At 42.9% G+C, this 18,929-nt stretch overlaps 1 protein-coding gene across 1 annotated transcript in view; it reads right to left on the bottom strand.

Annotated features, from left to right (window-relative positions):
• LOC115475198 (serine/threonine-protein kinase RIO1-like) overlaps positions 1–18,929 on the bottom strand; it is a 160,172-nt gene that overhangs the window by 93,641 nt on the left and 47,602 nt on the right. The window contains exon 7 of the mRNA XM_030210943.1: positions 3,804–3,916. Coding sequence (XP_030066803.1) covers positions 3,804–3,916 — 113 coding nt within the window. The remainder of the gene's footprint in view (positions 1–3,803; positions 3,917–18,929) is intronic.

Below are 18,929 nucleotides of genomic sequence, written 5' to 3'. Positions count from 1 at the left end.
TTTTTTTGAGGGTGGGAGGGGATTAGTGACCACTGGGGGAGTAACGGGAGGTCATCCCCGATTCCCTCCGGTGCTCATCTGGTCATTTCGAGCACCTTTTTGTACCTTATTCATAAAAAAAAACACGTCCGGGTGAAAATGTCCAAGTTTTACTTTAGGACGTCCCTTTTTTCGATTATGGCTCAAAGACGTCCAAGTGTTAGGCACGCCCAAGTCCCGCCTTCACCATGCCTCTGACACGCTCCCTTGAAATTTGGACGTCTTTGCGACGGACTTCAGTCAGAGACGTCCAAAATCGGGTTTCGATTATACTACTTTGGACGTCTCTGGGAGAGGGACGTCCATGTTATGAGTTATGTCGAAAGATGGACGTCCGGCCCCTCCGAAGGGACACCACTTTGTAGTGGTGGAGGGGCTTCTGTGTTTCAATGACTCAGAGGGCTATGCTGAAGGGTTACCCATATTAGACAGGCCTCTGAGGAGAAACCAGACAAAGAGTGTCCCAAACTGGGGGAGTGGTAAGATGGCGACCTGAAGTTCGTATGCCCAACGGCCCAGCTGCCCTCTGAAGTTTCGTCTTCTTTACGTAAATTTCCTCTCTGCGATTGCAGTTACCTTAACTGAGAGGAAGGGGACAACCGGCGGTCAGCCGCCGATGGCCAGCGTTTTGTCCCCTGAGCAGCAAATGCGGGACTGCTGCATGACGAACTGCCCACAGATGAAAGGGTTGACGAGTCCTTTGATTAGCGCCGGCGAAGGAGCGTCAACGCTCTTGGACCTGGAAAAAACAACTCCATCGCTCCCGAATTATTCAACCACCATATCCAAGGGAGTGGAGGAGTGAGTTAGAGGCATATGCTGAGACGGAGGACGTTTACAGCAGAACCCGAATCGGCGGAACCACTCCTAACACCTAAGAGAAATCAACTTGGAGTTTTTGCATATCATCTGGAAGGCGCTTCGGGACCTAACTGTGGCAGTAAATAATTTTGTCTCAGATATAATTTTATTAGAAAGTTACATGGACAATTTAACTGAACCCTTTGAGAGTGAAAAATTGATATAAATAAATGATTCTATACGAGCAAGAAGTGCTTATGATTTTGAAAATGATAATTGACCAGAAACTTTGAATAACAAAATGAATATTATAGATGATTAATATCGAGATTATTGTTTTTCCCAGAATTCCCGGTATGACTCCTAAAGTTTTTCTCAGAAATATTTCCTCAATTATTGCTTTAAAAGGAGTGAAGCCTGAGAAAACTGGGATTACTTTAATCAGTGGGGGATTTGAATTAGAGTCTTAAGTATATATATTGTTAAATAACTTATGGTTTTTAAAAGAGAATGTAATCAGATGTATTATTTCTAACTAATATTGGACAATAAGTATGTTTTCAATGAAATGATTTGACTATACACCGTATTGGCCTTGAAGAAGCCAACCAGATGATCAATGTGGAATAATGAATTAGACGAGTAATATATGGGGATAATCAGATTAATACCACGTTTTTTTTTCTGTTTACTGTTTAATTGATCTTGTCTTGTTTCACTCTCCCTATTGAGTGGTCTAAAGAAGAGAATAGAATTACCTGACTGAAATAATTCCTATATATTACTTTCTCTGTATTTCTGGCAAGTTGTTTTATCGCTTGTAAAAATTTAAATGGTTATAAATAAAAAATTCAAAAAAAAAAAAAAAAAAGATGGACGTCCATCTCTTTCGAAAATAAGCCTGTTAGTATAACCAGGTTTATTGAGTGTTCCAATTTTTTACAGAACTGACTTGGATAGGACAATAACTTCATGATCAGAAAAATCTACTATAATAAAACGCACCCTCAACGTTCTGAAGACACTGACGTCACTGCAGCCACTCAGACACCGGTTTGTAAGTTCATGGTGGTGAAGCCAGAACACTCACCATGTCTCCATGCCACCGCCCTCGCGTCACACGTGATGACGTCGAGGGCGGAACAAGTACAGAACGCTAATGAATGAACGGGAAGGAGTAGGGAAACACGCAGAGCGTGTGTTTCCCTACTCCTCCCCTTCCAACGAATGGCTGCAGACAGCCTAACAAAAAGAAGCCGCCAAGGACGTGCCCATCACCCCACCCCTTTCGCACCATTGTCCCACCCCTTTCACACTACCGCCACGCCCCCGGTCGCCCCTTTTTCCCCCCATCACCTTCCCAACCCCCCTGTCACCTCCCCTCCCCTTACGCTACTATCCCTGGTGGTCTAGAGGTACCTGTTCGCTCGGGGCAGGAAAGAAAGAGCCCCCACTTTCCTGCCCGCAGCGCTGCTGCTAGCTGCCCTGCTGCATCCTGTGTGAGTCCGCCTCTCGGTGTTTCAAAATGGCCGCCAAGAGTTGAAGCAGCCTCGCGAAACTTCAACTCTCGGCGGCCATTTTGAAACGCCGAGAGCCGGACTCGCACAGGATGCAGCAGGGCAGCTAGCAGCAGCGCTCCGGCCAGGAAAGCGAGGGCTCTTTCATTCCTGGCCCGAGCGAACAGATACCTCTACACCACCAGGGATACTAGCGTAAGGGGAGGGGAAGGGAGTCCCGTGCCCGCTAGCGCCCGGTTTCATTACAGGCAGAAACGGGCCTTTTTTACTAGTCTCCACATAATAATTCAAAATTATGAACTACAGTGCAATTATAATATAAAATTCTGATAAGCAAGAAATGGTCCCACTGACAGTGGCCAGCATTATGCATAAGCAAACTGTATCAGGTAGGACCATATAAGCAAGCACTGCTTGCCTAAGCAAAATGCTGGCCACCATCTATCGGACCATTTATTGCTTATCAGATAAGTTTATATTAAAATTGCACAGTAGTTCATAAATTTGAATTATATGGAGGTTTTTCTGATCCATGAAGTTATTGTCCTACCCAAGTCACAGTTCTGTAAAAAATTGGAATGAGATTGACTGGGACTCTCAGGTCTTTTCCTCCTCATATGTATTTTGTGTTCTGTTTTTGAGACAGAAGGTAATTAAAAAAAATATATATACTTTTTGTGGGAAATTTATTTTTGAAATACATAAGATCCCCACTTGCCGCTGTTGCCTAGATACTCACTATAAAATCCCTTTTTGCATATACATAACTCTATTCCAACTTTATAAGATTTATGCTGCAACCCCCGATGGCTGTTGTAAGGGATTTGGAGAGAAGGGATCTCAAACAAATATGGTGGAACTGAACCAGAATACAGTCCTTTTAAGAAATCATAGTTAGAACTAACTATGGCAAGACTGTAGGCACCAGTGGATTATTCATTGATGATATTCAGGCACACAGAAGAATCTAGTGAAGTGAGATAACAAAATAGCCTCTCAACAGCAGCTAGAAAGAGTTTATTGCAGCCATATGGAACAGCATGATTCCCACAGCATTAACTGAATGGACCAAACAGCTATAGCAAATCATAGAAATGGAGTAATTTGCAGCAAGAATTTGGGACACACTTCAATCTTCTGAGAGGATTTGTAAGCCACATTGAGCCTGCAAAAAGGTGGGAAATTGTGGGATACAAATGCAACAAATAAATTTGGAACTCCTCATGTAATACTTTGGAACTGAGTAAGGACTGATATGCATCAAGCAATGTCTGATAGCAACTGTCAACTTAAAATAGCTTGATTCAGATTATTCTCCTGTATTTAGTTAGGTTTTAAAAAAAGTGTGCATGCATAGCAGGCTTTATGTTAATATTGACACTGGCATATAAGTTGGAAGTTGTACACTGATTAATAAAAACAAAGTGAAAAAAATATCTTACTCACCTGAACTCTCCACTCACATATTTATCCCGATCTTTAAACATCAGAATAGAGGTTTTGTAAATCTTTATGGCTCTGTTCTCTCCACTGGCTGTGCTGGCATGATACACATTAGCCTGGGAAAAGTTTTTAAAAATGTGGCACTTTTAGATAGCTTCATCCTTTCAAAATACCACAAACACCACTCAACACTGCAAGCAAGAATATTCATCCTATATCTGCTGGGAGTTCTACTGCGGAGTACTAATCTACTAACATATCTGTATCCTGGAAAGCAAAACCTACATTTTATAATGTTCTACTTAATCAAGGCTTGATTTACTAAACCTTTTCCTTCACAACACAAAGAATAGAAGAAAGGTCTCAGTAAACCAGGTTGTAAACAAGCTGAAAACGCTACTCTTTGTTCCACACAGCAAAATGTTTTTTCTTTACACTACTGCAATGTTTCTCAAATTTCAACACCCGTGAATACACTTGTGGCCACCACTGATGAAGAAGCTGTCTCATATTAACTGAATATTTGATTAGTTTATTAATACTTCTAGACATTCTACACAAGTTACCAAATCAACACAAATTTCAGCATCAGTAAAAAGTCAAAAACTACCACCACCAAACCAAAACACACAATGAGCCAGTATCTCAGAGGATAATATTCAGATTACTTGCCGTGATAAGCAGTTTGTAAGCCAACTGGCCCCAGATATTCAATGCTGGGGCATGTAGGCTCCCACACTGAATATCTAAGTACCAGCCAATATTTGGACCAGTGCCCAGTTAACTCAGCACATAAAGTTAGGACAGTCTTTTTGCTGTCCTAAACTAATGCACTTCCTTAGCCAGTTAGCCGAATGAACATCATTGCTAACTGGCAAAGTGCTGGCTTTGCCCAAGTTCTATCTTCGGACCACCCCTAAACTAACTGGTCAGGGCACTGCTAGTTAGCAAACAATCAGTGGCACTACCTTGTTAAGTGACGCTAATCATCGGTGATCAGCCAACTCAGCGGGTTTAACTGGATAGGAGACTTGAGCCTGGTTATACTCTTTCAAATAATCTACCCCTTAGTTATCAATACAGTTGCCTACTAATATCAGTAACTTACCACAGTTCATGGACAGCTTCCAAAATGTACCAAATCGTAACAAATTATACATCATTTTTAAGTTAATCTACAGCCCAAATGAACAAAGACTAGTTGCCACACAGTACATGCATTACAAAAAGCAGCATGCAAATTTCTAATACAGCAGCTTAATGGGTCACGTCCAAGGTGACATTTGTTCATACCTGCTAATTTGCTTTCCTTGATTACTGCTAGACTAGGCCAGACAAGCACCCACCCCCCCCAACCAGCAGATGGAGGCAAAAACACTGGCTTTCAGTGACATCACCACAAATGTAAAGAATAGTGCAGCCTTGGAAGTTGCCATATTATCAATGACAAACGAGATCTGAAAGAGAATTACTTATGTGTTGCAGGTGTTCTCAGAGGACAGCAGGCCAATCATTCTCACAATTGGGCAATGTTATTCGACAAAGCCCGGTGTGGATGCTGCTGACCAACACTCTGTCTCATTAAGAGGCCTTTGCCAGCATTCCACCACACGTGTGCTGGGTGCCTTCCAGCCCTACGTGCGAGAACAGGACCAGCAGTCTAATGACATAGCTGAACGAGACAACTCCAAGGAGAGGAGGAAGAATTTGAGAGAATGATTAGCCTGCTGTCCTCATAGAACACATACTACAGGTAAGTAACTTTGCATTCTCCGAGGACAAGCAGGTCATATCATCTCACAATTGGGAATCCCTAGCTATTAGGTTCACTGACAACAACAATGCTAGGACTATAGAGTCTTGCAAAGCCTACCAACGGGCTGTGAAGGTGCATACTGGAACAGAAATAATGGGCCTATGAGGGTGGAGTTATAGTCTAGACACCAAACATTCTGCAGTACTGTCTAACTAAATCGGCTGTTGTTGGGAATTTGGCTCGAGGCAGTAGTGAGATGTGAATGTGTGGATAGAAGACCACGTTGCAGCCTTGCAGATATCTTTGATAGAGGCCCACCTCAGGTAGGCTATTGTAAGTTGCGACATGACCCTCCAGAGTCAGCCCAGCTTGGGCATAAGTAAAAATGATGCCATTTGCAAGCCAAATGGATAAGCTGCGTTTGCCAATAGCTATCCTCATCCTGTTTTGATCAAAAAAGCTAGGTGGATTATCTATGGGCTTTAGTCCACTCCAGATAGAAGGCTAAGGATTGCTTGCAGTCCAAGCTGCGAAGTGCACTTTCACCAGGGTAGACATGCGGTTTGGGGAAAAATGTTGGGAGAAGAACTGACTGGTTAAGATGGAATTCTGACACCACCTTAGGAAGAAATTAGGGTGAGTGTGAACTACTCTGTTCAGTCCTAGAAAAAAAAATACAATAAAAATAAGAGAGAAGCAAGGATTATTAACTAGTTTCCATTGTGTACAATCCTTTTCCCCATAGTTTTAAACTAAAACTTTCTATAGAGGTAGAAACTTAACAGCCAAGAGTATAAAAAAGGATAGTAGCAAGGCTTAAACTGTCCTAAAAGAAAGCTAATTTCTGTTCTTGCCTGCTGGAGAGGTCACACTGCTAGTGACCTGAATTAGGTGGTAATTAAGGTTTGAGGAAGTAGAATATTTGCAAAGATTACTAAGGGCAATCTGATTACTGGGTTAGCGTCAAAGGGTTTGTTTGAAACAATCTCCTTAGAATCCAAACTATATAGAGAGGAAAGGTCCCACTTAACTTTCTTTCTGAGAAGTTCTGAGAGAAGAGGACATTTCTGTGGGTAAGTTGTAGGGGTATTTACCTAAGATCTCACCTTTGCTGGTCTTGGCCTATACAAGCCTGAACCATTCTTATAACATTATAGATTCTACAGCCTGTTACCTGAATACATCTGTAACTATCAGAATCCAGCTTTCTTGCAAAGGAAAAGTACTGCTGAGCATTGCAAGATTACTTCATCCAAGGACATATTCTTTGTGGCAAACTAGCCCCGTTATCTCCTGGGAACATTGGAGGAGAGAGAGACACGACTCCAGGAGTATGCAATCAGACAGGGAGTTTGCATGTCATCTATACAAAGACGTTCTTCATGACCATGAAGCTGTATGGACATTGTTACACCATCTGTGATTGGTCCACATCTGACCCTGGGATACCAAAATGTCTGGACTGAAGAGAATCAGTTAGGGGGAGAACACCAGAAGAAGGAAACACCGGAGGATTTACAGGTGAACAGAACGCTCGGAAGAGCTAGAGACCGATTTTCCTAACATCAGTGAACTGCATGCCTTGTAGCCAACTGACAAGGCCTGCTCAGCTACAACATCAGGCCTTATCTAAGACTGTACCATTTGCATCCAGAACTCAACTCTCGGACCTTATTCCTAGACTGGGAGGCTCGCTGAGGTTTTCATTTCGAGACTCTGAGGAACTCCGCTTCTCTACCATTGGGAGTCTGTGACAGACGGCAAGGTGAGATAACAGGATATATTACCTACGGTCACAGGGATAATTAGTCCTTAGTTTGTCTGAGACAGATAGGTTTACGTCAGGACTTCTGGTCTGTGTATTCAGCTGATCACTGTATTTTACATAAGACGTGTAATAAGTTATTATAAGAATTATTAGGATTTCAGGATTATACTGGGTTGTGTAATCACTCCTTTAGTTAGTCTGTTAGGGTAATTATATTGTATTATCTATTCTAGTGATAATCTATTTTTATAGGAAGTTATTTTTGCATTTTGCTTGACATTTTGCTTCAGTACTGTTTATATATATATTTTTCTTTACATAATAAATAATAATATATTCCATCTGTGGCAAGGTTTTTTTTACAACTAGCTTGTCATTCGGATTATAGAGGTACACCTCCCTAGACACGAGTCCAGAGTATTGCTATCTGGTAATGATCTCTGATATATAAGTACCTCTAGCATGCCTACAAAGTGACATTATTTTATTCTGTGCTTGGTAACTTAAAGATTAGGTTTAAAAGAGAAATTGTAGGATATTGATAATCAGAATTTAAAAAAAGAAACAAACCTTTATTTGCTAGTCTCCATATCCCTTTTCCCCATAGTTTTAAAGCTTGAATTTTCTGTCACAGCATTAAGAGACAATCTCTACAAGAAATAATAGGGCCTAGTATGGTCCTCATTCCCACCCACCCCAACTCTCACACCCCTAGCTCAACTCTTCATTATACTCAATTATTCTAAATAGGACAACAAGAGGACAGTATTCATTAGAGTTTTAATTACATTTAATTAGTTACATAAGTAACGCCACACTAGGAAAAGACCAAGGGTCCATCGAACCCAGCATCCTGTCCACAACAGCGGCCAATTCAGGCCAAGGGCACCTGGCAAGCTTCCCAAATGTACGAACATTCTATACATGTTATTCCTGGAATTGTGGATTTTTCCCAAGTCCATTTAGTAGTGGTTTATGGACTTGTCCTTTAGGAAACCGTCTAACCCCTTTTTAAACTCTGCCAAGCTAACCGCCTTCACCACGTTCTTCGGCAACGAATTCCACAGTTTAATTATGCGTTGGGTGAAGAAACATTTTCTCCGATTTGTTTTAAATTTGCTACACTGTAGTTTCATCGCATGCCCCCTAGTCCTAGTATTTTTGGAAAGCGTGAACAGACGCTTCACATCCACCTGTTCCACTCCACTCATTATTTTATATACCTCTATCATGTCTCCTCTCAGCCTTCTCTTTTCCAAGCAGAAAAGCCCTAGCATCCTTAGTCTTTCTTCATAGGGAAATCGTCCCATCCCTTTAATCATTTTAGTCGCCCTTCGCTGCACCTTTTCCAATTCTACTATATCTTTATTTATTATTATTTATTGCATTTGTATCCCGCATTTTCCCACCTATTTGCAGGCTCAATGTGGCTTACATAGTTTTATTAACATTGTCATTCCAGGATATCAGAAACAGTTAGTATTGTGCAGAGATCAAGTAGGAAAGAGGGAAGAAGGAAGGGAGTGATTAGGGTAGTTATAGAAGGTGGGCTTTCATAATTGAGTAGGTTAATGAGGTGGATTAGTGAGGTTATCGGTTCTCATTGTAGACTTTGTTGAAGAAGTATGTCTTCAGAGATTTGCGAAAGGTGGTTATTTCGTTGATTGTTTTCAGGTCTGTAGGTAGTGCATTCCATAACTGCGTGCTCATGTAAGAGAAGGTAGTGGCATGCATCAGCTTGTATTTTAGTCCTTTACAGCTGGGGAAGTGCAGGATGAGAAATTTGCGGGTTGATCTTATGGCGTTTCTGGGACGTAGGTCCACGAAGTTTAGCATGTAAATTGGGGCATCTGCGTGAATGATTTTGTGTACAATCGTGCAGGTCTTGAATGCAATTCGTTCCTTAAGTGGGAGCCAGTGAAGATTCTCTCTTAAGGGTTTTGCACTTTCATATTTGGTTTTTCCAAATATGAGTCTGGCGGCAGTATTCTGGGCAGTTTGGAGTTTTTTTATAGTCTGTTCTTTACAGCCAGCGTACAGTGCATTGCAGTAGTCCAGATGACTTATTACCATTGACTGTACCAGGGTACGGAAGATGTATCTCGGGAAGAAAGGTTTTACTCTTTTGAGTTTCCACATGGAGTAGAACATCTTTTTCGTCGCGTTTTTCACGTAGGCATCAAGAGTGAGGTTTCGATCAATGGTGACTCCAAGAATTTTCAAGTTTTGTGAGACAGGAAGAGAACAGTATGGTATGATTATGGTGGCAAAATATTTTGTGTTATGTTGTGAGGTGAGTACAAGACATTGTGTTTTTTCTGCGTTAAGTTTTAGTTGGAATGCATCTGCCCAGGTGTGCATTGTTTGGAGGCTTTGGTTGATCTCGTTGGTAATTTCATTTAGATCATGTCTGAACGGGATGTAGATTGTGACGTCATCTGCATATATGTAGGGGTTGAGGTTTTGGTTGGCTAGAAGTTTGGCTAAAGGTATCATCATTAGGTTGAATAAGGTTGGTGAGAGGGGAGGTCCTTGGGGGACTCCACGTTCAGGTATCCATGGGGGCGATCTGTCCGCGTTCGTTGTTACTTGGTATGATCTTGTGGTCAGGAATCCTTTGAACCATTTGAGAACTGTGCCTCCTACTCCAAAGTATTCTAGTATCTGTAATAGTATTTCATGATTAACCATGTCAAAGGCACTGGACATGTCGAATTATATGAGGAGCATGTTGTTACCAGTTGCAATTGCTTGTTTGAATGAGTTCATTGCGGACACTAGAACAGTTTCGATGCTATGATTTGATCGAAATCCTGATTGAGATTCGTGCAGAATTGAGTGTTTATTTAGGTATTCAGTGAGTTGTTTCGTTACTATGCCTTCCATGAGTTTGATTATAAGTGGAATAGATTCTACTGGGCGACAGTTGGTTAGGTCCATTGTGCTTTTCTTAGCATCTTTCGGTAGCGGAGTAAGTAGAATGTTTCCTTTATCCGTGGGAAAGAGGCCATTTTGAAGCCTGTGATTTACGTGGTTTGTGAGGTCTGTTTTGAATTGTTTGGGTGCGGCTCTTATTAGACTATTAGGGCAAATGTCTAATTTGCATTGTGATTTGGCGTATTTTCCGAGCCAATGTGAGATTTCATTTGATGAGAGCGTGTCAAAGTTCGTCCATGATCGATCTGCTGGGTATTCCCCGGGTTTTGGGTCTAGACATTCAAGTATGTTTGTATAGTCCGTTATATTGGTAGGTATCATGAGTCTGAGCTTTGCAAGATTAGTTGCTGATGGGGTATCTGTGTTGTTTGAGGTAGCCATAGTAGTATTTAGGAGATTGTTTACGAGTGAGAAGAGTTTGTGTGTATCCTTGTAGTTTGGTCCTATTTTGGTTTTGTAATATGTCCTTTTAGTTTGTCTGATAGCGTATTTGTATTTTCTTTGTAGTTGTTTCCAGTCTTTGAGTGTGTTTTCGTCTTTTTTCTTGTTCCATGCTCTTTCTAATCTTCTTACCTGTGTTTTTAGTTCTTCCAATTCTTCTTGAGATGCGGCAACCAGAATTGAACACAATACTCAAGGTGCAGTCGCACCATGGAGCGATACAACGGCATTATAACATCCTCACACCTGTTTTCCATACCTTTCCTAATAATACCCTACATTCTATTACGCTTTCCTAGCCGCAGCAGCACACTGAGCAGAAGGTTTCAGTGTATTATCGACGACGACACCCAGATCCTTTTCTTGGTCCGTAACTCCTAACGTGGAACCTTGCATGACGTAGCTATAATTTGGGTTCTTTTTTCCCCACATGCATCACCTTGCACTTGCTCACATTAAACGTCATCTGCCACTTAGACGCCCAGTCTCCCAGTCTCGTAAGGTCCTTCTGTAATTTTTCACAATACTCTTGCGAATTAACGACTTTGAATAACTTTGTGTCATCAGCAAATTTAATTACCTCACTAGTTACTTCCATCTCTAAATCATTTATAAATATATTAAAAAGCAGCGGTCCTAGCACAGACCCCTGAGGAACCCCACTAACTACCCTTCTCAATTGTGAATACTGCCCATTTAACCCCACTCTGTTTCCTATCCTTCAACCAGTTTTTAATCCACAATAGGACATTTCCTCCTATCCCATGACCCTCCAATTTCCTCTGTAGCCTTTCATGAGGTACCTTGTCAAACGCCTTTTGAAAATCCAGATACACGATATCAACCGGCTCCCCTTTGTCCACGTTTGTTTACTCCTTCAAAGAATTGAAGTAAATTGGTCAGGCATAATTTCCCCACACTAAAGCCGTGCTGACTTGGTCTCAGTAATCCATGTCCTTGGATGTGCTCTGTAATTTTGTTTTTAATAATAGCCTCTACCATTTTCCCCGGCACCAATGTCAGACTCACCGGTCTATAATTTCCCGGATCTCCCCTGGAACCTTTTTTAAAAAAAAAAATCGGCGTTACATTGGTCACCCTCCAATCTTCTGGTACCATGCTCAATTTTAAGGATAAATTGCATATCACTAACAGTAACTCCGCAAGCTCATTTTTCAGTTCTATCAGTACTCTAAGATGAATACCATCTGGTCCAGGAGATTTGCTACTCTTCAGTTTGCTGAACTGCCCCATTACGTTCTCCAGGTTTACTGTGAAGTCAGTAAGTTTTTCCAACTCGTCCGCTTGAAATACCGGTATCCCACCCAAATCTTCCTCGGTGAAGACCGAAGGAAAAAATTCATTCAATCTCTCCGCTACGTCTTTGTCTTCCTTGATCGCCCCTTTTACCCCTCGGTCATCCAGCGGCCCAACCAATTCTTTTGCCGGCTTCCTGCTTTTAATATACCGAAAAAATATTTTACTATGTTTTTTTACCTCTAATGCTATCTTTTTTTCGTAATCCCGCTTGGTCTTCTTTATCTGCGCCTTGAATTTGCTTTGACACTCCTTATGCTGCTTCTTGTTATTTTCAGATGGTTCCTTCTTCCATTTTCTGAAGGATCTTTTTTAGCCCTAATAACTTCCTTCACCTCACTTTTCAACCACGCCGCTGTCTTTTGGACTTCCGTCTTTCTTTTCTAATTTGCGGAATATGTTTGGCCTCAGCCTCCAGGATGGTATTTTTGAACAGCGTCCATGCCTGTTGTACAGTTTTTACCCTCTCAGTTGCCCCCCTAAGTTTTTTTTTAACCGTTCTTCTCATTTTATCATAGTCTCCTTTTTTAAAGTTAAACGCTAGCCCCTATATATATTGATGAGGTGGGATGGGCCATTGGAAGTAGTCAATCAAGGAAAACACCTGGACCGGATGGTTTGAAGATAGAGTTTTATAAATTGATGGGAGAGACCATTCTACCACCAATGGTGGAAGCCTATAATGAATGGGTGGAGAAAGGGTCACTGCCAGACCAACTGAATATAGCTCGTATCATATTAATCCCGAAGCCCAAGAGAGATGTGACTTTACCTGAGTCTTATAGACCCATATCACTATTAAACTGTGAAGTAAAAATTTTTGCAAAGATACTGGCAAACAGAATGAGTCGGGTGTTGCCAAGACTGGTGCATGAAGCACAGGTGGGCTTTGTTAAAGGCCGAGCTGTATCTAAGAATCTCAGGCGGATTCTACTCTCATTGGAACAGATTGGTAGGGCAAATAGATCAGCACACATAGTAAGCTTTGACGCAGAAAAGGCCTTCGACCGTGTGAAATGGGAGTTTCTGTTCACAGTAATGGGAAAATATGGATTCGACGGATGGTTTTTGGGAGCGGTTAAATCTCTTTACACCTCACCAAAAGCGAGAGTGATGGTGAACGGTAATTGTTCAGAAAATGTGGGGATAGAGAGAGGAACTCGTCAAGGTTGCCCCTTGTCACCGTTATTGTTTGCATTGTATTTGGACCCACTGATAAGAGAGGTATATTCCAATGCAGAAATTCATGGTGTAACCTTGGGTACTGTGAAATTCAAATTGGCAGCCTTTGCTGATGACTTATTAGTTGTGATCACGAGACCAGAGACATCGTTGCCAGCTCTATTAGAAGCATTTTAGGAATTTGGGGATTTCTCTGGTCTCAAGTTAAATCTGGAGAAGTCAGAGGCACTGGCTGCTGATGAAGAGATGAATAGAAATTGGCCAGGGATCTTCTCGTTGCGGTGGGCAAGGGGACACTTCCGCTATTTAGGAATCTTGCTATCAACGAAGACTAGGGACCTTTATAAACTTAATATACAACAACTACTGGCGCAAACCAAACAACAGCTGGAAAAATGGGAAGCATTGCCACTCTCTTTGATAGGTTGTTTGGGGCTCCTACGTATGGTCATTCTTCCTCGCTGGCTATACATCATGCAAACCCTTCCGCTTCGGCTGTTGAATAAAGATCTGACGAAGTTCTACAGACTGGTAATGAGATTTTGCTGGGCGAAAAGGCGAAAATGAAATTCCAGCTGCTATGGGGGGGCTGGTCACAGGGGGGACTAGGCTTGCCCAATGTGAAACTATATAATATGGCATGTTTACTGAGACATATTAGAGACTGGCTTTTTGAATCGAACAAATACACCCCCCTAGAGATGGAAGAGGCATTCTATGCTCCCTATCGCTTGGTGTCATTGTTGCAAGTGGAGAGATCTTTGATCCCTAGATATCTAAGTCGAAGTTTGTTGTTGACGCCGCTGCGTGAGGCGTGGCAGTTCTTGGGAAAATGTCTGAAAGTGGATACTGGAGTCACGGAATTAATGATGACCATTCGGGGGAACCCTAAGTTTGTGTCAGGCTTGGAGAATCCAGTATTTAAAAGATGGGAGGAAAGAGGAATAATGTATTTGGAAGACATAATGGGAGTTGAGGGACAGATAAAACCACGAGAGCAAATACTGGGTAATGAGCCGATGCAATGGGGGGACACTTTTGCTTATTGTCAGCTGAAACATTTTATACATTCTTTAGATGGGGAGAAATTGAGACAAAAGTCAGGGTCCAAGTTGAAAGAATTCTTTGAGGAAATTTCAGATACTGAACCATCTGTCTCTGAAGTGTATAAGGCATTAGGGTCAGTAGGGATGAATAAAGACTTGAAAACAGTTAAAGAACGGTGGGAGAAAGATTTGGGAATAGCCCTCCCCAACTGGGACATTAACAGACAAGTGAAGGGTATTGCAAACTTAGTTAGTGGAGCCCAATATCGGGAATGTGCTTTTCGAGTACTTCATAGAGCCTACTTCACACAAGTACAACTAGCAAAATTTTGGGGAACACAAAGTTCCATATGCCCGCGATGTAAAACCGCAGAAAACACATTCTATCACGCATTTTGGAGCTGTGAAGCCATACAGGGCTTTTGGTCCAGAGTGGCCACCTATCTGTCAAACCTGCTGTCTTGTGAAATAATAGGAACCCCCTCACAGATGTTACTGGATATATATGGGTCATTTAGAGGAAATACCTCAGAGGAAACATTATTTTTTCATAAGGGGTGTCTTCTGGCAAAGAAATGTATACTTCAAAACTGGACTTCAGAGGCTGTACCAGAATTTTGGCACTGGCGAAATATGGTGCACCAGCTGCTGATGTGGGAGGCAAGAGAAGCCAGAGGATCCCCAAAACGAAGGAATCAGTTTTTGAAGATCTGGGGAAAATATATAGATACCCTATCAGCTAAGGGTAAGAGTTTTGTACTTAATGTGCTGTAGACAATATATTGAAGTTGTAGGTGGGTCAGTTCCTCTTTAAGACGATTGTGAGTTTTCCGTGGAGAGGGAGAGAATAGGAGGGTTAATAGAGGGGGAAGTTTTGGGGGTGGGGGGAACGGGGGGGGGGGGGTTGGAGAAACGGAATATAAAAAAGTGAAAGCAGTAGGCCAAAATTGTTTGATGTTTGACTAGAAGAGAATATCATGACTGGTTGTACGTATTGAATATTTGATGTTGACAAAAGTGTACACTGTTTTCAATAAAAACCGTTGAAACATAAAGTTAAACGCTAACGTATTCAACTTCCTATGTACAGTTACTTCAAGGTTGATATCAAAACTGATCATATTATGATCACTATTATCAAGCGGCCCCAGTACCATAACGTCTCTCACCAGATCATGCGCTCCACTGAGGACCAAGTCTAGAATTTTTCTCTCGTCAGCTCCTGCACCAGCTGCTCCATAAAGCTGTCCTTGATTTCATCAAGGAATTGTGCCCCTCTAGTGTGTCCCGATGTTATTTATTTGCTACACTTGTATCCCACATTTTCCCACCTATTTGCAGGCTCAATGTGGCTTACAAAATGTTATAGCAACATGTACACATTTTAGGATAAGAATTTCAGAATATAGATACAGATGGGTACATAGAATATCATAGCAATCAATGTTACATTTACCCAGTCTATATTTGGATAATTGAAGTCACCCATTATTATCACATTGCCCATTTTGTTTGCGTCTCTGATTTCTTTTATCATTTCTGCATCTACCTGCTCATCCTGGTGAGGCAGACGGTAGTACACTCCTATCACCATCCTTTTCCCTTTTATACATGGAATTTCAACCCACAATGATTCAAAGGTGTGATTTGCGTCCTGCTGAATTTGTAATCTATCAGAGTCAAGGCTCTCATTAATATACAATGCTACCCCTCCACCAGTCCGGTCCACCCTATCACTACGATATACTTTGTACCCCGGTATGACAGTGTCCCACTGGTTATCCTCCTTCCACCAGGTCTCAGTAATGCCTATTATAGCCAATTTTTTATTTAGTGCAATATATTCCAACTACCCCATCTTATTTCTTACACTCCTAGCATTTGCATATAGACATTTCAGAGTATGTTTGTTGTTCCTATTTGAATGATGCTTAGTACTTGACACTATTGATTTGCCATCTTTTGTCTGATCTTTACTTGTATTTAAGGACACCTGGCCTACCACGGTCTGTTGTGCAACCTCACTATCCAGAAACCCTATCTTTCCTATTGTGAGGTATCCTTGCAACATACCTTATCCCGAACCATGCGCTGATGTGCGACTGTCAGCCTTTCCCCCATATCTAGTTTAAAAGCTGCTCGCTCTCTCTCTTTTTTGAATGCCGACGATAGCAGCCTGGTCCCACCCTAGTTAAGCTGGATCCCATCGTTTCCGAATAGGCTCCCCCTTCCCCAGAATGTTGCCCAGTTCCTAACAAATCTAAAACCCTCCTTCCTGCACCATCGTCTCATCCATGCATTGAGACTCCGGAGCTCTGTCTGTCTCTTGGGCCCTGTGCGTGGAATGAGTAGTATTTCAGAAAATGCCACCCTAGAGGATCTGGATTTGAGCTTTCTTCCTAAAAACCTAAATTTGGCTTCCAGAACCTCGCTCCCACATTTTCCTACGTCGTTGGTACCCACATGTACCAAGACAGCCGGCTCCTCCCCAGCACTATCTAAAATCCTGTCCAGGTGTCGCGTGAGGTCCACCACCTTCGCACCAGAAGCAAACACTAAATAAATTACACCACATAATCTTAAGGCTCTGTATATTCATATGATATACCCAGTCCTTATTAAGTTTTAATTAAACAACTCTATAATACTACAATGCAGACAACAGTCCAGCAGCGAGAGGGGTGCTAGCCAGTCTTTTGCATTGAATGTCACTTGTATGATTGCCTCTCAGTTGGTGAGAGGTCATATGTGTGTGCTCGATGCAAAGAGCTCCTAGCTGTCAGAGAACAAGTCTGTTCTCTTGAGGCTAGAGTAGCAGATGGAGGAACTGAGGGAGACAGGAGGTACACAGAGGAGGCCTACAGGGATGTTGTAGAGCAGTCCCACCTCCAATCTGGCAGCCCATGTGCTGCCTTGGAGGAGGGAGGTCTTCTAAAAGAAGATCATCACCCTGGTGCACCTGGAAGTAAGCCAGGACCAGCACACCAGGGGATGCAATATCCTCTCACAACGAGGATGTGTCTTCAGGAGCTACTGCCCAGAAGGTAAAATTATGTATAATCATACCTGATAATTTTCTTTCCATTAATCATAGCTGATCAATCCATAGACTGGTGGGTTGTGTCCATCTACCAGCAGGTGGAGATAGAGAGCAAACTTTTGCCTCCCTATATGTGGTCATGTGCTGCCGGAAACTCCTCAGTATGTCGATATCAAAGCTCCATCCGCAGGACTCAGCACTTAGAGAATTACACCCACGAAGGGACACTCTGCCCAGCTCACCACCGCCGAAACGGGGGAGGGGAATTAACCCAGCTCATCCCCACACAAGTGGGGGAGGGGAATCCGTCCAGCTCATCCCCGCGGAGCGGGGGAGGGACACCACACCCGCCGATGCGGGGGGATCTGGCTTATCCTGCAACCGCAACCGCGGGAGGAGCTGACTGACCCTGCCGAAGCGGGAGGGGTACAAAGCTGCCCTACAGCCGCACGAAGCGGGAGGGAGTGCCGGCAGAATTAAAAATCTCAATCCAGCCCCGTAAAACAGAGGGGAGAGGAATGCAGCAGCTCACTGTAACACAAACTCGTCTCAACTCTTGAAGAATCCAAGTGAAGGAAGAACTTGAACACGAAGTCTTTCTGAAGTAACTGAGGACTAAACTTGAACCTGAAATGCAACCAGAATAAAAACAGTACAGATATCTGGGAGGGGCTATGGATTGATCAGCTATGATTAATGGAAAGAAAATTATCAGGTATGATTATACATAATTTTACCTTCCATATCATCAAGCTGATCAATCCATAGACTGGTGGGATGTACCGAAGCAGTACTCACCCAGGGCGGGACATAGAAATCCCTGACCTCAACACTGAAGCTCCAAACCGGGCCTCCGCCCGTGCAGCCACAGTCAACCGGTAATGCTTGGAGAATGTATGAGCCGAAGCCCAAGTTGCCGCCTTGCATATCTCTTCCAAGGAGACGGATCCGGCCTCTGCCATCGAGGCCGCCTGAGCTCTCGTGGAGTGAGCCTTCAGCTGGATAGGCGGCACCTTCCCCGCGGCCACATAAGCCGCTGCAATGGCTTCCTTGACCCATCTTGCCACTGTAGGCTTAGCAGCCTGCAGACCCTTACGAGGACCTGCAAACAGGACAAACAGATGATCCGATTTCCGGAAATCATTGGTCACTTCCAAGTATCTGATGATGACTCGTCTCACATCCAGATATTTAAGAGCAGAGTACTCCTCTGGGTAGTCCTCCCTACGAAAGGAAGGGAGACAGAGCTGCTGATTCACATGGAAGCGAGAAACAATCTTGGGCAGAAAGGAAGGCACTGTGCGAATAGTCACTCCTGCCTCAGTGAACTGCAGAAAAGACTCTCGACATGAGAGCGCCTGGAGCTCGGAAACTCTTCTGGCTGAAGTGATAGCCACCAAAAAGACTGCTTTCAACGTCAGGTCTTTCAGAGATGCCCTCGACAAGGGTTCAAAAGGCGGCTTCTGCAATGCTCTTAGCACCAGGTTGAGATTCCACGCAGGCACCACTGAGTGCAGAGGAGGGCGCAGGTGATTAACTCCCTTGAGAAAGCGCACCACATCTGGCTGTGAAGCCAGGGAAGCACCCTTCAGGCGGCCCCTGAAGGAAGCCAGAGCCGCTACCTGGACTTTAAGGGAACTGA

This window comes from Microcaecilia unicolor, chromosome 1, assembly GCF_901765095.1.
Source record: "Microcaecilia unicolor chromosome 1, aMicUni1.1, whole genome shotgun sequence".
Classification (NCBI taxonomy): domain Eukaryota; kingdom Metazoa; phylum Chordata; class Amphibia; order Gymnophiona; family Siphonopidae; genus Microcaecilia; species Microcaecilia unicolor.
This window is presented reverse-complemented; position numbering and strand designations above follow the sequence as displayed.